Raw genomic sequence first — 19244 nt, 5'->3', positions numbered from 1 at the left:
TGAAGGTATAATGCAAATTCTAACAAGGTCAGCTCATTAATTTATTTATAATTTATTTATACATATTACACACATGCAAACTCCTCTTTGTTTCTTCCAACATGCAATTTATGGTTGTAGTAGAATTTTGTTTCACTCCAATGTGTTTTACAATTATTTCATTTTATGGAAAATAAACTAAGTTTTTTTGAAACATTTCTTGTGGATGTCAAATAAGTCCCTTATACCCCTTAATTAAGTACATTCTGTTTTAAGAATTAGATTGAATAGTACTTTTTTTTAACATTTGTTATTTTGTTCAAGGACGTCTTTTTTATAGAAAATTATTTGTCTGAAAAGCTAATGCTATAATCAGAAAGTGAAATCATGATTACATCCTATGCCAATTACAAAGATGAATTTGAATCACCCATTTTATCTGTGCATAAGAAATACTGAGAAAATTTACTTTAAAGGATTAAAGTATCTGAATGTTGAATATATGGTTATTGTTAAAGTAAGCATTTTTTTCTCAGAATCAGATTTTTTTGTAATAGTACTCATTACAAGCTGGCAAATTATAGTGCTTTACCATAATTTTATGGAGAAAAATGTATTAATCAATTAAGAATATCAAATGACCTGGTGTTAAATGAGACTCTAGTAATACAGCTGTTTCATTCAGTGTAATGACTGCCCATACAATGACAACCCATGAACAAAAGAACATAGGAAAGGTTAATGTTGGAAACAATCCTATAAGCTGTCTATAAAAGATCCTAAAATTTCTAATTTTATAATATCACTATAAAAATTCAAAGTTTTATGAAATGCAGGACGATGATATAACATTTTTTGCTATACTGTGCATTATTTTCATACTATATTTATTATATTAATAGATTTTTTTAAAAAGCTAGCACTAGTATTCAAAAGAATTTACAAATGTGGGCATGATACCAACATTATTATTGAACAGTAGCTTGTCTTTAAAATTCATTTCCCTTTACTTATTGTTTTTTCAATATTCAGACATTCTGAAATAATATATACCTCTGAAAGTGCGTTGCCTTTTGATAAAAGTAAGCGTCATCTGAAAAATCTGTGTCTTTGCAAATTAAAGAATCACACCACATCACCTATTTTTCTATTAAAGATATTTTTATATAGTTAGTACTATCTTCTGGATTTTACTTTTAACTATTTGAAATAACCTGATCTAAAATATATATTAATCTTAACTTCCATTGTATCATTGTAGGCACCAAGTGTTTGCTGGCATGACTGATCTGTCAACATACACATGAAATAATTGTGTACTATGATTTGAAAACTGACATATGCTCACATCTTAATATTTATAACACACATTTCCTAGCCTTAGACAATAATAGGCAATTCTGTGTAAGTTTACTGATCTTAAAAAATAAAAGAAATATAAATACAAAGTCATTAAATTAAAAATTTAATAAATATAAATACGTATGGAGCCTAGCTAAGCAATATGTCTCAGATCTGGAAAAAATGATACTGAAATTCATATGGAAACACAGGAGACCTCGAATAGCTAAAGCAATCTTGTACAACAAAAAAGCCGGAAAACACTTTTAGACTTACACTGTCACTTATCCCTAAAGAATTCAAGACACTATGTCTGTATTCACCTGTACATTTACTACTAATCTACTATGTTCATACACTGGAAACAGACCCTCCGGCAAGAAGGTGAGACAAAAAGAAAAGGGAACTCATTTGCATACTATCATAAAGCAAGCAGTGTTATAGTTAAAGTTTATGTATTAGGCTAGAGTGAAGAAGACACCAATGTGGGGGCTTGGAGATGGCAGACAACTGAATACTGCTGGGAAAAAAAAATACTGCATGGAAAATGGTGTAAGCCGGCCTACTTGCTGACTTTTTAGACACTGGCATACAGTATTTCCCAAAGCAGAAGTCCCTGCATTGTTAAATAATGGTATGCAATGATAAATGGAACATTCTAATTGCAAGTGTGGATTCATTTTCCTTAATGAAGGCTGGCAATGCAATGACATAAACAGATATTCTTATTTCTAAAGAACTAAGCGGAGAAAAAAATAATTTAACCTTAAACAGCACACAAGTTATTTTGTGTAACATCTACATGACTAAATCAGATATGTTCATGACAGTTACAAATCGGTTTTCCCTTCAGAGCTATGATCTATATCCACTACCAACTATGTAATCATTTAGGAATGCTTACTGAATGGCCCAGGCCTGTATTGGAAGCTGGAGATAAAGATGTTGTTACAGTCTTTAAAAAGTTTACAGATATATCAAAATGTATGTGTGAACATATCAGTGTAACAGAATCTTAAATGTGTTGGCACAAAAGTATGCAGAGTATAAAGGAGACATAAAGTTTAAATGGAAGGAGTAAGTAAGAAAATCATTGAGAGATGGCAGTCATATTGACCTAAATATCTTCCACATTTCTTTCTTTCTTTCTTTTTTTTTTTTAAAGATTTATTTCTTACTTGAGAGGCAGAGTGACAGAGAGGGAACAACAGATTTTCCTCATGTTGGTTCACTCCCCAAATGTCCACAAGAGCCAGGTGTAGCAAGCTGATGCCCAGAGCTAGGAACTCCATCAGGGTTCCCTGAAAGGATGGCAGGGACCCAAGCACTTGGCATCTTCCACTGCCTTCCCAGGTGTATTAGCAGGGAGCTGGGCTGAAACCAGAGAAGCTGGGCTCAAACTGGCCCACTGACATGGGATGCCAGTGTTGCAAGCTATGGCTTAAACCCACTTTGCCACAACATCAGCCTCTCTTTCACATTTCTCAACTATCAGTACACTATTTTTTTCTTTTACTATCAAATAGTCCCATAAACTTAGGCATTATTTCTGCACTGGAGAGTTCTTTTTTCAAATCTAAATCCATTTTAATAGTGAATATCTATTTAAATAATGACATAAAGTAAAATCACCTTTAAACCTAAATTTTCCTTATTTTTAGACTTACACTTATTTGTATCAAATAAACATAAAATCAATTAATAGCATAATTATACTAATTTTACTAGAGGTTAAATATCCCTTATCTACACTGCTTTGTGTTTTTAAAACTTTGGAATATATATATATATATATATATATGTGTGTGTGTGTGTGTGTGTGTATAATGTGAAATCTTGGGGATGGGGCCTACGTCTAAGCATGAAATTCATATATGTCTCACACACATACATCTGAAGGTAACAGAATGTTTTTAGTGTGCTTATGTTTGGGATGTGATATGTCACATTAAGTCAGTTACACAATTTTCTACTTTCGTACTCAAAATGTTTTGGAGTTTGGAACATTTCAGATTTTGGATGTTTAGATCAGCAGCATTTAGCCTGAGGCATTTTTCTTCTTTTCATAAAAAAAGGCAGTGAAGTGATTATTTCTCTGTTTGGAATTACAAAAGGAGAATTTGTTAAGAATCTTACACTGAGTAATAAAACTACCAAGTAGATAAGTTTTAATATGGGCATGTTTCTCACTGAAGATTAACTTTAAGATAAACAAATTCACTCCTTTGTTAAATAAGAAATCCAATTAATTATGATCTCACAACTATAAAGGAACAAGTATCCTTAAGCATATTTCTTCATCATCTTGGCAAGAAAATTATTAAACTGTTTCATAAAATAGTACCTGAAAATAGATACAAAACCAGTTTCAGTATAATTTGAAATCTCTCAGTCAACTGTATAGAGCATTTTCTTTGGGGCTGCTGTATCAATTACTACTTACTTGTATTCTTACATATATCACTTATATCATGTCCTCGTTCATTCACTCACTCATTCAGCTGGTATTTAGTGTCTCTTCTTCTGGCAACAGAGCATGTCTTCCTTTGGGAAATGTGCTTGCTCATTCTTAGTGTATGTGCTTTGGGTCAGGCTGATAGTCTTTTACTGCCACTAGGAATGGAAAGATGGCCCAGGTCTGACCTGTAACTATTTCTACCTCCCTGGCAGTTACTGATTTGGGGCTGAGCACACAATACAGAATGGTTCAATAAGAACTAGCATAAGGATGGGTAAGCTGGTGGGTAGAGGTATTTGTGTTCCTAACATACTAGAACATCAGTCTGGCATTGCTAGTATCTATGTGGCCTCATATAAAAAGAGGAAGAACCTGGCTGAAAATAAACCCACCTTAGATAAAAAGGAGACTCTAGAAGTGGAGAGAGAGAGAGAGAGAGAGAGAGAGAGAGAGAGAGAGAGAGAGAACCTAGAGAGCATTTTGGCATCTGAATCTAACTGGGTCTAAGGCCAGGACATAAAAAATGAAATAAGTCACTTTGAGTTGAGTTTTTATAATTTGTAACGGATCAAGCAGCATCTTTGAAAGCATTTTTATGCTATTGTTATATCATTATTACCTATCAAAACAATACTGACATTTTATTGTATTTCTTAATGCTTAATGGTTAAGATTAATTTGTCTTTTATCAAGATATATCCCACATAGATTAATTAGGAAAAATACGCTTCAATTCCCTAAATATTAAAACACAGGGCACTGAGGGTGCACTTAGTAGTATCCACTGGAGATGCACTGGGCTATTTTGAGGGATCTACATTGAACTGTCACCAAAAGAAAACTGAAACAAGGACAGCACCTTTTCTTCTGTCTTACAGTTTAAATACACAAAGAGTAGCCTTCTTGAAATGTACAGATTTGCAGGGGCCGGCACTGTGGCATAGCGGGTAAAGCCACCACCCGCAGTGCCATCATCCCCTTTGGGTGCTGGTTCGAGTCTCAGCTGCTCCACTTCTGATCCAGTTCTTTGCTATGCCCTGGGAAAGCAGCAGCAGATGTCCTTAGGCCCCTGCACCCACGTGGGAGACCTGGAAGAAGCTCTTGGCTCCTGGTTTTGGATTGGCGCAGCTCCGGCAGTTGCAACCATCTGGGGAGTGAACCAGCGGATGGAGGATTTCTCTCTTTCTCTCACTCTGCCTCTGTCAAATAATTAAATCTTTTAAAAAAGGAAATGAACAGATTTGACAAAATGTGAAAAACAGAATATGAATACAAGTATCCAGACAGAATTTAAAAATCTGTTCTTACAACTTTCTTCTTGTCTGTTTAATCTGAATTATGTCTATTTACTAGAAAGGCACGAAGAGAATTAGGAAGAGGGTGGAGATAGATAATCTTCCACCCCTGACTCAATACTCAAATGCTCCTGATAACCGGGGCTGGCCAGGCTGGAGCCAAGGGGCCAGAATTCAGTCAACTGCTGCCCCAAGGGTACACATTAGCAGGAAGACAGAATCAGAAGAGGAGCCAGGACGTGAACTCAGGCACCCCAAGCAGTGTCACTAGCCCCTAATCTACTTACTTTTGATAAAGGTGACGCATTTCACAGGGGTATCTACTTTTTGTCATAAAATACTACGCCTTTTTTCTCATGCATCCTTATGCTCCACCACTACCAACCTCATATTTTAAACCCGAGAGCCATCTGTGACTTCTATTCCTCCCTAGATCTTTATATCCTGTAAGGTACAGTTGATGCTTTTTTTTTTTTTTTTCCCTCTACAAATGCTTTTGGTGCAATCCTACTGCTTTATTCTATATAAAGATTAGTGTGGTAAAACAGACAGAGTCAAGAATTGAAAACAGGTATGGGGTCTCACCCTAGATCTTGCTATGCAAACTTTGTCAAATCACTTAATATTCCTCATCTATCAAATCGTGTGGCTTGATAAGATTGTTGATGAGGAATTATTTTAGCATTAGGAAAAACCCTTCAATGATCACCCCTTAAACTTGCCACTGAATTATCCAGACTGTCATTCCAGCTTCATTTTGCATGGAAAGCCCCTGAACATATTCTATATTAGTCATTTTTCTGTCTTTGCCTTTGTTCTTTCTTTTGTTCCAACTGACTGGAATGTTATCTATGTACCCACACTGTTCATAAATCTTTGTTGAAAGCTTACATGTTATGCAAGAGCAGTTTAAATACAATCTACCTTGTAAACTCAAACCTGATTCCCTAAAATCTGAAGCGCCAAAGTACTTTTTTACTTTTTATATTATGTTACTTATATATGCTGACTGTAGCACAACAGATATTTATCTCTTACAAAATTAACAATTCACATTTGCACCTGGCTGAAGTTATGAAACAGTTAATTGTTAATTGTTAAGAATATAAAACCAAAAAAATCTGGATTTGTACAAAAACTAAATAATATATGTTTTGAAAGATCCCATCATGGCCACACAATGTGTGTGTGTATGTCTGTGTGTGACCACATGTATATAAAGTACCTGACTTTGGGTTCTTAAGAGTAACCTTCTTTATTATCTCCAAAGCCTAAAAACCAAAAGTTGTATCACAAACATACATAAGTATATGAATTCATAGGTATTTTAATCTTATCAGAATACTACTGAAATCAACAGATTTATGCTCACTGAAAAATCTGTTAACATTAAAATAATTAAATATGCACTGTCTTCCTTCTAAATTTCCATTGTGGTATTATGTTTTTCCTATATTACTCTGTAGTTTCTTACTCATTTTTTCAAACATTTGTATTTATTTATTTGAAAGGAAAAGTGATAGAAGGAGTGAGAGAGAGAAACCTTCTATCTGCTGTTTCACTCTCCAGATGGCCACAATGGCCAAGGCTGGGCCAGGCCAAAGCCAGGATTTTGGAAATCTGTTCAGTTTTCCCATATGGGTGGGAGGGGTCCACATACTTGGACCATCTTGTGCTGCTTTCCCAGGCCCATTAGCAGGGAGCTGGACTGGAAGTGGATCAGTTGGGACTTGAACTGGCACTCCAATATAGGATGCTGGCATTACAATTGATAGCTTAACCCACTAAATCCTAACACTGACCCCAGTTTCTTATTCTTACACTGTGTCTAGGCTTCACTGCCATACAAAAGGTGGTGGGTTCTAGCGGTCTAGAATACAAATATATTTGGGCTTACTTGACTAAATGGTGAACTAGATCAATTAATAAGATGGCACAAATTATGGTTTCTGTTGATTCATCATCACAAGCCATAACTGATACAATTAACTTCCATTCTTTGTCATGCTTCAAGCAATTGCATTTTTAACCCAAAATAACTGCTATATAAGATTAAGTGCCTTTAGGAGTTTTATGAAGATTGTACTTCTTTTTAAGTCCTCTTCTAAAGGGCTGCACTTTATTTTTCTCTCTGTCCCCAAGATACAACAGAGGAAGACAAGGAATATGTCTCTTTTATGCTTCTTTGGAAGACAGAAAATTAATGATAATCTCCACATTTTTTCATTTAACAAATTATTTCACTTTATCCTTCAAGCATTATTAATTTTTAAATTTTTGCTTGTGGTGGATGCTGAGTAGTTTTTAAAAGATATATTACATTTTATCCCAGAGAGGTATGCATTTAGGAATAAGAAAAATAGGAAGAATCAATACTTTCCAGGTAAAAAAGAGGAAGAAAAGAGCAGCCCTTCAAATTATTTCTGTCATAGTAAGATGATAAGCATCCTAGACATAATTATACCAAAAAAGAAAACCAATAGAAATAAATAACTATGAAGAAACCATGAAGGTCATAAATGATAAATAGGGTTTGCTATTATTTTAAAATGAAAATAACTTGGGGTATTGTCTTCTTAGTGTTTAATAGGCCGCATTTCATCAAATTCAAGTTTCATTCACAGAAGGCATATTTGAATCATCAAACATTTGTCAAGTTTTCAAAAATTATTTGAAACCATTTTATCATTATTAATTTAAACTTCCTCTTAGCACTGCTCTTTCAGGGCATATATAATAAGACATATGTATAAAGTACTTAGTTTTCTTTTTTTTTTTTTTTTTTTTAGATTTATTTATTCATTTGAAAGTCAGAGTTACAGAGAGAGAGGAGAGGCAGAGAGAGAGAGGACTTCTATCCAATGGTTCACTCCCCAATTGGCTGCAATGGCCGGAGCTGCGCCGATCCAAAGCCAGGAGCCAGGAAATTCCTCTGGATCTTCCACGTGGGTGCAGGGGCCCAAGGACTTGGGCCATCTTCCACTGATATCCCAGACCATAGCAGAGAACTGGATCAGAAATGGAGCAGCGGGTCTCGAACCGGCGCCCATATGAGATGCCGGCGCTTCAGGCCATGGTGTTAACCCACTGTGCCACAGCACCAGCCCCATAAAGTACTTAGTTTTCATAAGTGAAAAAAATACATTTGAAGTATTTGGATTTTTCATATGATAACAAATGTTTTCAATTTAATATTCTAAACTGAACTTAATATTTAACTTAAAAAATGTAAACAGCTATGAACATAATAATAGTGGCAGTGTTCACTGAAGCCAATCAACAGGAAAAGGAGTGAAAGGTGAGGATAAAGGGAATTCACCTGGGACACTTTAAAATGCCTATCAAACAACCAAAAAGAAGACACTAAGCAGGTGACTGGCAATGGTTTTGCATCAGTGGAAATGTATGTTAACACTGAAATAGTGTTTAAAGTCATGAGAATAGATAAGATCCCCGAGGGAGATGTAAAAGTGAACAAACTATTCACTAAAGAGTGAATATTAAAGAACTAAGTAAAAAAAAAAAAAAAGAAAATATCTAACTTCTAAAAAATTCAAAGTAGAACAGCCAAATTTACCAAGACAAAAAAAGGTAAATCAAATGTAAATGATCAAAGGGATAAATTATTAATTTCTTTTATAAACAGTTGTGGCAATATCTCTTGCCTTTTGGAAATCATCCTGTAGTATTCATTAAATTATGAAATAAGCATGATGTTTTACTTAGCTTCTTTCCTCCTACAATCCATCTGGGAAACTATCCAAAACATAGAGAACGTCATATGTACTCAACAGTAGGGAGTTCCTATATACTATTATAAAATAATATGGAAACATCAATATGAAATTTTAAAAATACATAAGTATGTGGAGTTTGAATCAAATAATGTAAAATTTACATGAAAGTGAAATAAGAGAGTAATAGAGATTGGATTTCAGATGAGTTTTTTTTTTTGTCATACCAAATAAACCTTTACCTTATTTTGACTTTTAAAATGTGTTAACAAAAATAAATGGAAAATTATTCTAAAAGAAACAAATTCTGCAAGAAATGAATAAACAACTTAAAATACATTTATAAAATTTCTGGTACTAACAACACAATTTATTGAGTACCTATCAAGTGTCAGGTGCAATTCCAGATGTTGAAGATAAAGAGGAAAATCAAAGGATAGGGGGCTGGTGGTGTGGTGCAGTGGGTTAAGCTGCTCTTTGCAATGCCAGCATCCTGTGTCAGTATTGGAGTGTCAGCCACACTGCTTTCCATCTAGCTTCTCGCTAATGTGCCTAAGTAGACAGTGGAAGTTGACCCATGCAGAGGACCCCGATACCCTTGGGGAAAACCAAGATGTAGTTCCTGGCTTCTGGCTTTGGGCTGGCCCAGAGCTGGATGCTGTGAGCACTTAGAGAGTGAAGCAGCAGCTGGAAGATCTCTCTCTCTCTCTCTCTCTCTCTCTCTCTTTCTCTCTCTGTTGCTCTTTCAAATAAATTTATATAATTTTTTAAAAATGGGCATGGTATCTCTGCTTTTATACTTTTTCTTTTGCCATACAAAAACAAGTAAATATTTAAATGCATGTTAATATTGATAAATACTGACTGCATATGAATTGTTGATAAATAACAGAAAAACAGATTTAGAAAAATAATTTTAAAATTGTAAACAAAAAGTTTATAAACATGCTTTTAAATAAAAATCATGCAATTAAGCCTAATGTCAGTTGGGAAAACAACATTTCAGGTTAGAAAACAAAGTTAATCTAGAAATATAAAGCCTTTTAAACTTTTGAATTTTTTTCATGGATTAATACTCGACAATATAACCAAATTAAGAATGGTAATATTGGTAATTTTGGAAGGAAATGTCTCATCTGTGTTTGAAAAATCTATCTGAATTTAACCTTATGTGACTAGGTAATTAATTATAAGTGAACCTTTTGCAATTTAATTTTTATATTGTTTTTATAAATTTTTATTAAACCAGTTTACCACTAAAATATTTTTAATTTGCTAAAAAGACTGATTTTTTTACATAATTTAAAAAGTTACTGAAATTATGATTGCATGTGGTAGCCATTTTATATTAACTGATTAAGCAATTTTTATATTTTAATTTTACTAACAGTCTAATGAGAATACTACTTTTTTTAAAAAGCTGCCTGTATTTCAGCATCTTGCTATTTAAGGGTGGTTGGGATTTAACTATCACAAATGACTGTCACTAATAACATGAAAATGCCATGAATTATTCTTATTTCATTTACACTTAAGATAAATGTTCACTCACACATAAAAGGATACAGATATGTTTCTGCAAGTTAACAAATTGTGTTGTCAGTTACAAAACTAGGTTATTTAAATATGTATGGATTAAAGTAGTTCACTTGTAATATTCAATGATTCACAAATGAGAATATATTGCTTTTAAAATTTTCATTATTTGCCTAAAGGCAATCTGAAGTGATATAACGAAATAGAACTTTTTCTTTTTCAAAAATATTTTTAAAGAATAAGTGTATGACTACATCCTCTATTTGGAAAACAAAATAGTTAAACTGAGCACCAGTCATAAGGGATGAAAAAGATCAACTTATTACATCTTTGAAAACTCCTGACTGAAAGATTCAAAATTAGAACAACAATAACCAACAAGGCCAATATACACTTTTCCTTGAGGTTAAGACAGATTAAGACGCTTGTACCCAGTCCTTGGGTGTAATCCCCAGGTTCAGTATCTAGCTCCAGCTCATGACTCCTGACAGTCTTGCTAATATAGACTTGAGAGTACAGACTTGGGAGGTAGACACGATGGCTCAAGTAATCAGATTCCTGTTATCCATGCAGAAGACCTGGACTGAATTCCCAGCTCCCAGCTTCAGCCTGCCCCAGTCCTAGCTATTGTGGACATGTGAGGAGTGAACCAGTGGGTTGCAACTTGTCCTCTCTCTCCCTGTCTCCCTTCTCTCTTCCCCTCCCCGTCAATAAAGAACAACAACAAAAAAAGGAAAGACAATCTTTTATTATTCCATGTTGAGTAGATATCAAACTCCTTAATCTGGCAAAAGTATTCTTATCAGAAAGAATATGTGAAGACTTTCCTATTTCTAAGCATTTTTAAAAGAAAATAAAAATGTTGAAAAGAATTCCCTTAACTATCCAATTTCCTTATTTTAGGTATTTTCAATTATATATAGCTCTACTTGAAATGTAGAAAAAATTTCTACTGAATTGTATACACATATACAAACAAGGCACAAAGCCAAGTATACATTCTGTAAAAAAAAGAGACATTAAATGCTTTGGTTCTATAAATGATGTAATATTGCTTTCAGAACATGCTGTATGCAAGAACTACTGTAGCTGTGACTCCAGGGAGAATTTTGATGAAGAAAAGAAATCAATTTTACCGAGTAGGTGGTCCAAAAAGACAGAGAATGTGGGAAATTTGCCTCCCCATGATCTAATACTAAACAAGGTATTCTATGTATTTTTTTATTTTATTTATTTATTTATTTATTTATTTATTTTTGACAGGCAGAGTGGACAGTGAGAGAGAGACAGAGAGAAAGGTTTTCCTTTTGCCATTGGTTCACCCTCCAATGGCCGCCGCGGTAGGCGCGCTGCGGCCGGCACACTGCGCTGATCCGATGGCAGGAGCCAGGTGCTTCTCCTGGTCTCCCATGGGGTGCAGGGCCCAAGCACTTGGGCCATCCTCCACTGCACTCCCTGGCCACAGCAGAGAGCTGGCCTGGAAGAGGGGCAACCGGGACAGGATCGGTGCCCCGACCGGGACTAGAACCCGGTGTGCCGGCGCCACAGGCGGAGGATTAGCCTATTGAGCCGCGGCGCCAGCCAAGGTATTCTATGTATTTTAACCAATGCCTGAGCCATACATGACATGTAAAATAGGTAATATTATAGAGCAACTTCTCTGGCAGTATATTACTTTCTTGAATATGAAAATATGACAAGCCCTAGGCTTTTCCTAAACATAAGAAGGTCTTCATATGAGATCATACCATTAAAAGGGACTCTGGAAGGCCATACAAACTGATATTCAACAGTGAGTTATGATACTACTTGGAAACATGACTGGTGTGCGGCTTGCAGCAGTAATTCTTGACATGCCCTTAGGATGATATGATTCCCTTCACTGGGTATGAAAAACATACTGTCTGCAGCACAGCAAACTAACAAACTTAGAAGTTAGCAAGAGAACGCCTATAGGTGGGAAGCATTTATTTAAACCCATTTCCATATTTCTGGAGAGAATATTGCTAAATAATCTTTAAAACTACTACTGTCACCTGAATATAAATATCTCCAAGACAGGAAAAACTACCTGGTAATAGTCACAGTCTGCTGATGTTATCTGAAAAATAATTCTTTGTATAATAACCCTTCATAGACATTTCAGCTGTATTAATTAGTAAACCATTACTATTTCAATAAAAAAATTAATATGTATCTTCCAATTTCTGTACAAACCAAATATTTTCAATTTTGTGTTTTTCAAGTAACAACACACTGTTTCATGCAAAATGCTTGATGAATTAAAGTTTGGAAAAAACAGTTTTATATAACAGTTATGGGTTTATAATAAACTAATGTGCACTTATCATATGGTAAACAGTGTTTCCAAAACATCTCAAGAGGCTTTAAGAAACATTTCTCTAACTTTTCAAATACAGATGCCTTATCTCATGCTAGAGCCACCAGTTAAGACTCTCCAGAGATAATTTTGATATAAAGCTGGGATTGACACATTTTTAATTTAAATTTAAAATTTAATTCAGCAAAACTCTGAACTAAGACACGAGGTCCACTCGGATTGCCAGTGGGTAAGTGTCTCTCTGGGCCTGAAGCCTCTCTCTAGCGATCCTTCTTGAAACTCCTCAGTTACGCAGCCCCAGACTAAGAAACCAGGGCTCAGGCAGCTCAAACCTGCATATAATGTCAAAGACATTCAAATTTTCCCTTGGCACTATTTTATCTTCTTTTTTATTTAAAAAAAAAATTTTTTTTTTTGACAGGCAGAGTGGATAGTGAGAGAGAGAGACAGAGAGAAAGGTCTTCCTTTTTGCCGTTGGTTCACCCTCCAATGGCCACTGTGGCCGGCGCACCGCGCTGATCCGAAGGCAGGAGCCAGGTGCTTCTCCTGGTCTCCCATGCGGGTGCAGGGGCCAAGCACTTGGGCCATCCTCCACTGCCTTCCCGGGCCACAGCAGAGAGCTGGCCTGGAAGAGGGGCAACCGGGATAGAATCTGGCGCCCCAACCGGGACTAGAACCCAGTGTGCCGGTGCCGCAAGGCAGAGGATTAGCCTATTAAGCCACCGCGTCAGCTTATTTTATCTTCTTTAAAACACTGGGTGTATCACAAGTGAAGTATTTTTTCCATCCTGTTTTGGATTCTCTTAGCTAGCTAATATTTTTAAAATGAGGTAGACATATAAGAAGAAACAGTCATATTCTGTGTCATCCCTCTAACAATAAATGAAAACAAGGTGTTTTTTGCCTATGAAAATTGGGGCCTTATGCTTCCTAGTAACTAAGTTTTCCTTAGTTAATATTGTATGACTAATACGCTAGGACAGTGTACATTATTGACATATTTATTTGCATTACTCAGTATATTTAATACATCAACCACAGAATATTCTGCAATACTATAATTTACTCAACTACTCATGTCAGAGATCAAGTTGTTAACTTTGGACAATGTAAATAATATGCAATATGCATTCTTATATCTATATTCTAACAAAATGATGTATTAAGTTCCATAGGACAGATTCTCAAGAACTGTAATGTAGCATTTCTTTTAGCATCATTATAAAAAGAATGGCTTATTTCCTGTACTTTTCTAGCATTTTGACTTATAAAAATACATACATATTAATTCTTGCATTTCTGTCAAATGTGTATTATTGACACATAAGCAAAATTTTGTCTATTTGGGCTAAGAAAAAGTACGACCTTGTGATTTTTGAGTCTTATTTCCCTAATAATTGGTGACATTAAATGTTTTTATATACTTATTGAGCATTTCTGTTTTCCCTCTATACATAGATTTTTAATAATCTTTATCCAATTTAATAGTTTCTCCCACCAATAGGAAACTAAGAGTTATTTGCATGTACAGATATTAATTGTTACATGTCTTCAATATATTTTCTTAAGATATTGTTGCTTTTTTGCTTATTAATAGTGTGTTCTATTAATATTTGTGTATAAGAGATGCTTAACAAAAAAAACCTATCATAATAAAAGCAATGTGATATTAAGACAAACAGATGTCACTGCTCAGTGAAATAAAATAGAGATTTCTATAAATTGGGGCTCTGCTATACTAAAAATATTAAATATTTACATATTGAAACCTATTAAGTTATTCTTGTTGTAGATTTTCTTCTTCTAAAACAAAGTTTTTAACTTGATTGCACATATCATATTCTCATCAAATAGTCTGAAAGTTTCAATTTTGAATACTTGAGATTTATTTCTTTACCCTGAAGAGAAAGAGATTTTAGTTTAGTTCCTTTCAAGTGCACAGTCAAGTATATCAGCACTATTAGGTAAAGTATCCCTTTTCTTTGTACATTTCTAATTTTTATTTCAACATTTAAAATTTTCACTGATTCAGTACTATATTCAGTGACATCTCCATGGAAAATGTACCAACAAAGTATACAGGCATTTCACAATGACAGAATAAGACATTTGTGACTGTGTGACTGTATATGCATGTTTACCCTAGAGTTCATCTTGAAAGACACATCCAAAAAAAAAAAAAAAGCAAAATCTGTGTTTCATTGCATTATTTCCATAAAAGTAAATCATGAAGAATTCCTAGAGATACATAAATATGTACTTTATAAAAATTTCAAACTTTTGCAGTTAATACTCAGTTTTTATTTTTCCTCAATAGCTAAGCCAGGATGGTGAGCTTTCTTTCATTCCACACCTCCCCCAAGACTTCCTTTCTAAACATATTATGTAGAATCTGTTCATCATCATACCTTCCTGACTAGCTTAGGAAGTAAGCTTATAATTTGAAAGAGAATCAAATTATAGAGATTTTGTTGCTGTTGTTGTTCTTTAAATAAAATGCCAAGAGCACTGGAAATTGGTCAAATGCCATTCACGCTTTAAAAGACAGTGAGAGAAAAACCCATTAGAAAGCCCTGCTATTGAATATATTAAGGGCAAAACCTGAGTACTGACATCAGTTGAATTCATTTTGACATTACAAGGTAAGAACTCATGCTTCAAAATGACAAGCTTTCTTTCTTCTAAAATCAATTAAAGTGACACTTTTATATACTATGGACCCAGGCCAAGTTCTAATTGCTTCATGTGTAATGGTTCATTTAGGAATCATGATTTTACACAGCAGGCATTATTCACATTTCATAAGAAAATATAAATGGTAATTTAAAGATATTTTAAAAAATTTAGTTTGTGCAAGACCTGAAACCAGGAATTATGGCTCAAGTCTGCAATTTTTCTAATTCTAAATTATACTCTTTCTTTATCATACATAAAATTCACATATGTACCTAGATTTATGTCAGAAAACTCTATTTCACTGACCAGTTACATGTTTGTGTAAATATCACAGTGTCTTTAAAAAAAAAAGATTTATTTATTTATTTATTTATTTATTCATTTGAAAGGCAGAGTGACAGAGAAGGGAGGGAAGAAGATAGAGAAGTAAAAACAGTGAAAGGGGATGGTGCTGTGGCGTAGCGAGTAAAACCCGCCTGCAGTGCCAGCATCCCATATGGGTGCCAGTTCGAGACCCAGCTGCTCCACTTCCAATCCAGCTCTCTACTATGGCCTGGGAAAGCAGTGGAAGATGGCCCATGTCCTTGGGCTCCTGCGACCATGTGGGAGACCTGGATGAAACTCTTGGCTCCTGGCTTTGGATCGGCACAGCTCTGGTCATTGAGGCCATCTGGGGAGTGAACCAGTGGATGGAAGACATTTTTCTCTCTCTGCCTCTGCCTCTCTGTAATTCGGCCTTTCAAATAAATAATAAATAAGTCTTTTAAAAAAAGAGAGAGAGAAGGAGATAAATATCTGGTGATTTATTTCTTAAGTGGCAACAATACCTAGGTCTAGGGCAGGCCAAACCAGGAGACAGCAATTCCATACTGGTGTCTAACATGGGTAGCAGGGACTCAAATACTTGGGTCATCTTCTGCTGCCATCCCAGGAAGCCAGATCAGAAATGGAGCAGCTGTAACTTGAATTGGTCTCTGATATAGGATGCTAGTGTCACAAGTGGGGGTCCAACCTGCTACATCACAAGGGTTGTTCTAGGATCACATTACTTTCATTATGATAGTTTTACATAATATTTTAAACCTTAGTGAAGCATCTCTTGTATTACTGTATTTATTATTTTATTATTTGTCTTATTTAATTATTATGCAACTGTATTTTTATATGACTACCAAAATCATTTTGCTTTGTTTCTCCCTCCCACAGTACCAAGAAAAATAGGGATATTATGAAAATTTCAGTAAGCTTACATTTTAACTTAAGGATTAATACTTCTATGATATTGTACATTCTCTTCCAAAATTGGTCTGTCCATTTATTAAGGGAATGTTTCATGTCTTTATATGAAAACTGTGTGCTTTTTTAATAGGAATTCTTTGTTATGATTCAATTTACTCCAATGAATTTTAAAGACTTTGAAATGTATATGACATACAGTAGGTAGAACCATAAGAAATTACACTCAAATACTAGTTATTCCATATGATAAGCAAAGAATATAAAATCTGATATACAAATTCACTAAGTTCATTAACAAGAAAGTTGGGGTTTATTTATTTATTTATTTTTGACAGGCAGAGTGGACAGTGAGAGAGAGAGAGAGAGAGAAAGGTCTTCCTTTGCCATTGGTTCACCCTCCAATGGCTGCCGTGACCAGCGCATTGAGCTGATCTAAAGCCAGGAGCCAGGTGCTTCTCCTGGTCTCCCACGCGGGTGCAGGGCCCAAGCACTTGGGCCATCCTCCACTGCACTCCTGGGCCACAGCAGAGAGCTGGCCTGCAAGAGGGGCAACCGGGACAGAATCCGGTGCCCCGACTGGGACTAGAACCCGGTGTGCCTGCGCCACAGGCGGAGGATTAGCCTATTGAGCCGCGGCGCTGGCCAGGGTTTATTAATGTTCTAGGATTCTCTTACACTTCCAAAGAACATTATCTTGACATTATATATATACTGAGGGAAATAAAAATTAATTTTTGTATTTTGTTGGAGAACTGTGACAATATTTGCACTTGAGACAAAAGTCTGACTGGTTTTCAAACTGCTCTCAGTACTATCAGGCACAAAATAGATGTCTAGGAAAGGAGGGTCTGTTTCTTTAGCTTAACCTCTTTATTCAAGTAAAATTATGCTTTTCTAGTGGTTTTATGTTTTTAGAGAAAGCTTATGTATAAAATTTCACCGGAAAGGACTGTAAAAAAATGTGTTTTAAAACAGATTGTAGGGCTGGTGCCGTGGCTCACTTGGCTAATCCTCCGCCTGCGGCGCCAGCATCCCATATGGGTGCCAGTTTCTAGTCCTGATTGCTCCTCTTCCAGTCCAGCTCTCTGCTGTGGCCTGGGAAGGCAGTGGAGGATGGCCTATGTGCTTGGGCCCTGCACCCACATGGGAGACCAGGAGGAAGCACCTAGCTCCTGGCTTCGGATCGGCGTAGTGGTGGCCGTAGCAGCCATTTGGGTGGTGAACCAACAGAAGGAAGACCTTTCTCTCTGTCTCTCTCGCTCACTAACTACCTGTCAAATAAGTAAAAAACAAAACAAAACAGATTGTAATCCTATTTTTCTAATTCATGGTAGTCACATCAACAAATACTTTTTCAGAACCTATTTGTCCAGTGAGTGTTTCAGATACATCAAAAAATAAATAGCAAAATCTATATCCTCATGCAAGTTACTTACTTTTACAGGAAAGTGAGATACATAATGCCCAACGAACATCGTAAAGAGCAGAGCATACAACAATGTTCATAAAGTAGGAGAAAAAATAAGCTAAAACAATACAGTAATATAAAAGGAATCAGAACTCTTGGGGGACAAGGAAATCAGGTTACAATATAAATGGGATGCTCAGAGAGGCCTTACTGAGAAAGTAAATTTTGGAACAATTTGAAGTTAATGAAGGGACAAGTCTTCTAAGTTAATTGCTGCTACTATGGATATTTCAAGCACAGGTGGAGAGATAAACTCATGTTTATTTTAAAAGCAGCCAAGTTTTGAAGCTGTTTTGGGCTTATTAATGTAAGATGTCCGTTAGATAGACTAGTGGAAACACTGAGTAGGGAAATTGGATGTTGACTGCAGTTTTACTCTGAGATTTAGAATGGAGATAAAGGTGAGCTCAAGTTATATGGGTCTGAAGCTAACACAATTTTAGGAAATATATTTGCGAAATGGAATTTCACATTATGGATGTAAAATGAGGCAATACGCCTCTGCAAGGGATTTAGTTTCCTAGGTTCTTGTCTGCTATGGTTGAAGGCTTTCGTTCCCTCTAAAATTCACGTGTTGGAAATTTAATCCCCAGTGCAATTGTGTTGGGAGGTGAGGCCTTTTGGGAGGTATCTAGGTTAGGATAGGAGGCATCCACTCTTATGAATGGGTTAATATTGTTACAAAACAGGCCTGCAGGAGTGGGTTCTCTCTTTTCTCTGTGGGGTACACGGCATTTGTCCACTTTCTCCCTTTTCTGTCATGTGAGGAACACAGCAAGAAAGCCCTGCAAGTGCCATCATCTTGAATTTCCGTTCTCCAGAAATGTGAGAAATATTGCATGTTCTTTTCCAATTACTGTTTCAAGAGTCAGATTTACAAGTACAGAATGGATTAAGATAATAGTTAACTGGTTTCTTACTGGAAACAAAAATTTTGCAGATGTCAGTACATAAAACACAAAGTATCAGATGAGAAGAAAGCATAGACTTATAAGAAGCCCCAAGTATGGGGATTAGAACTCCAAAATCAAGAATATAGGGTAAAAGGAGAGGAACTAGCAGTACCATGGTGCAGTGCAGGAGGAAAACTACAAATGGACAATGTCCTGGAAATCAAGAAAAGAAAATATACCAAAGAAGTGGATCTAATGAAGTTTGACAAATACTGAGGATCAAT

The 19244-nt window shown here is 35.5% G+C and overlaps 1 protein-coding gene across 6 annotated transcripts in view; it reads right to left on the bottom strand.

Annotated features, from left to right (window-relative positions):
* The window catches only part of NOVA1 (NOVA alternative splicing regulator 1), a 159022-nt gene that overhangs the window by 5950 nt on the left and 133828 nt on the right, over window positions 1–19244 (bottom strand). Inside the window, exon 5 of one of the 6 annotated variants that reach the window (XM_062205339.1) lies at window positions 4550–4977. The exons of the other annotated variants lie outside the window; for them this stretch is intronic. Coding sequence (XP_062061323.1) covers window positions 4840–4977 — 138 coding nt within the window. The 3' untranslated portion in view covers window positions 4550–4839. Of the gene's footprint in view, window positions 1–4549; window positions 4978–19244 lie in introns of those variants that run through there. 6 annotated transcript variants of the gene reach the window in all.

Source organism: Lepus europaeus, chromosome 11 (genome assembly GCF_033115175.1).
Source record: "Lepus europaeus isolate LE1 chromosome 11, mLepTim1.pri, whole genome shotgun sequence".
NCBI lineage: Eukaryota > Metazoa > Chordata > Mammalia > Lagomorpha > Leporidae > Lepus > Lepus europaeus.
Note: the sequence above shows the minus strand (reverse complement) of the source record. Positions and strands in the feature narration are given on the sequence as shown.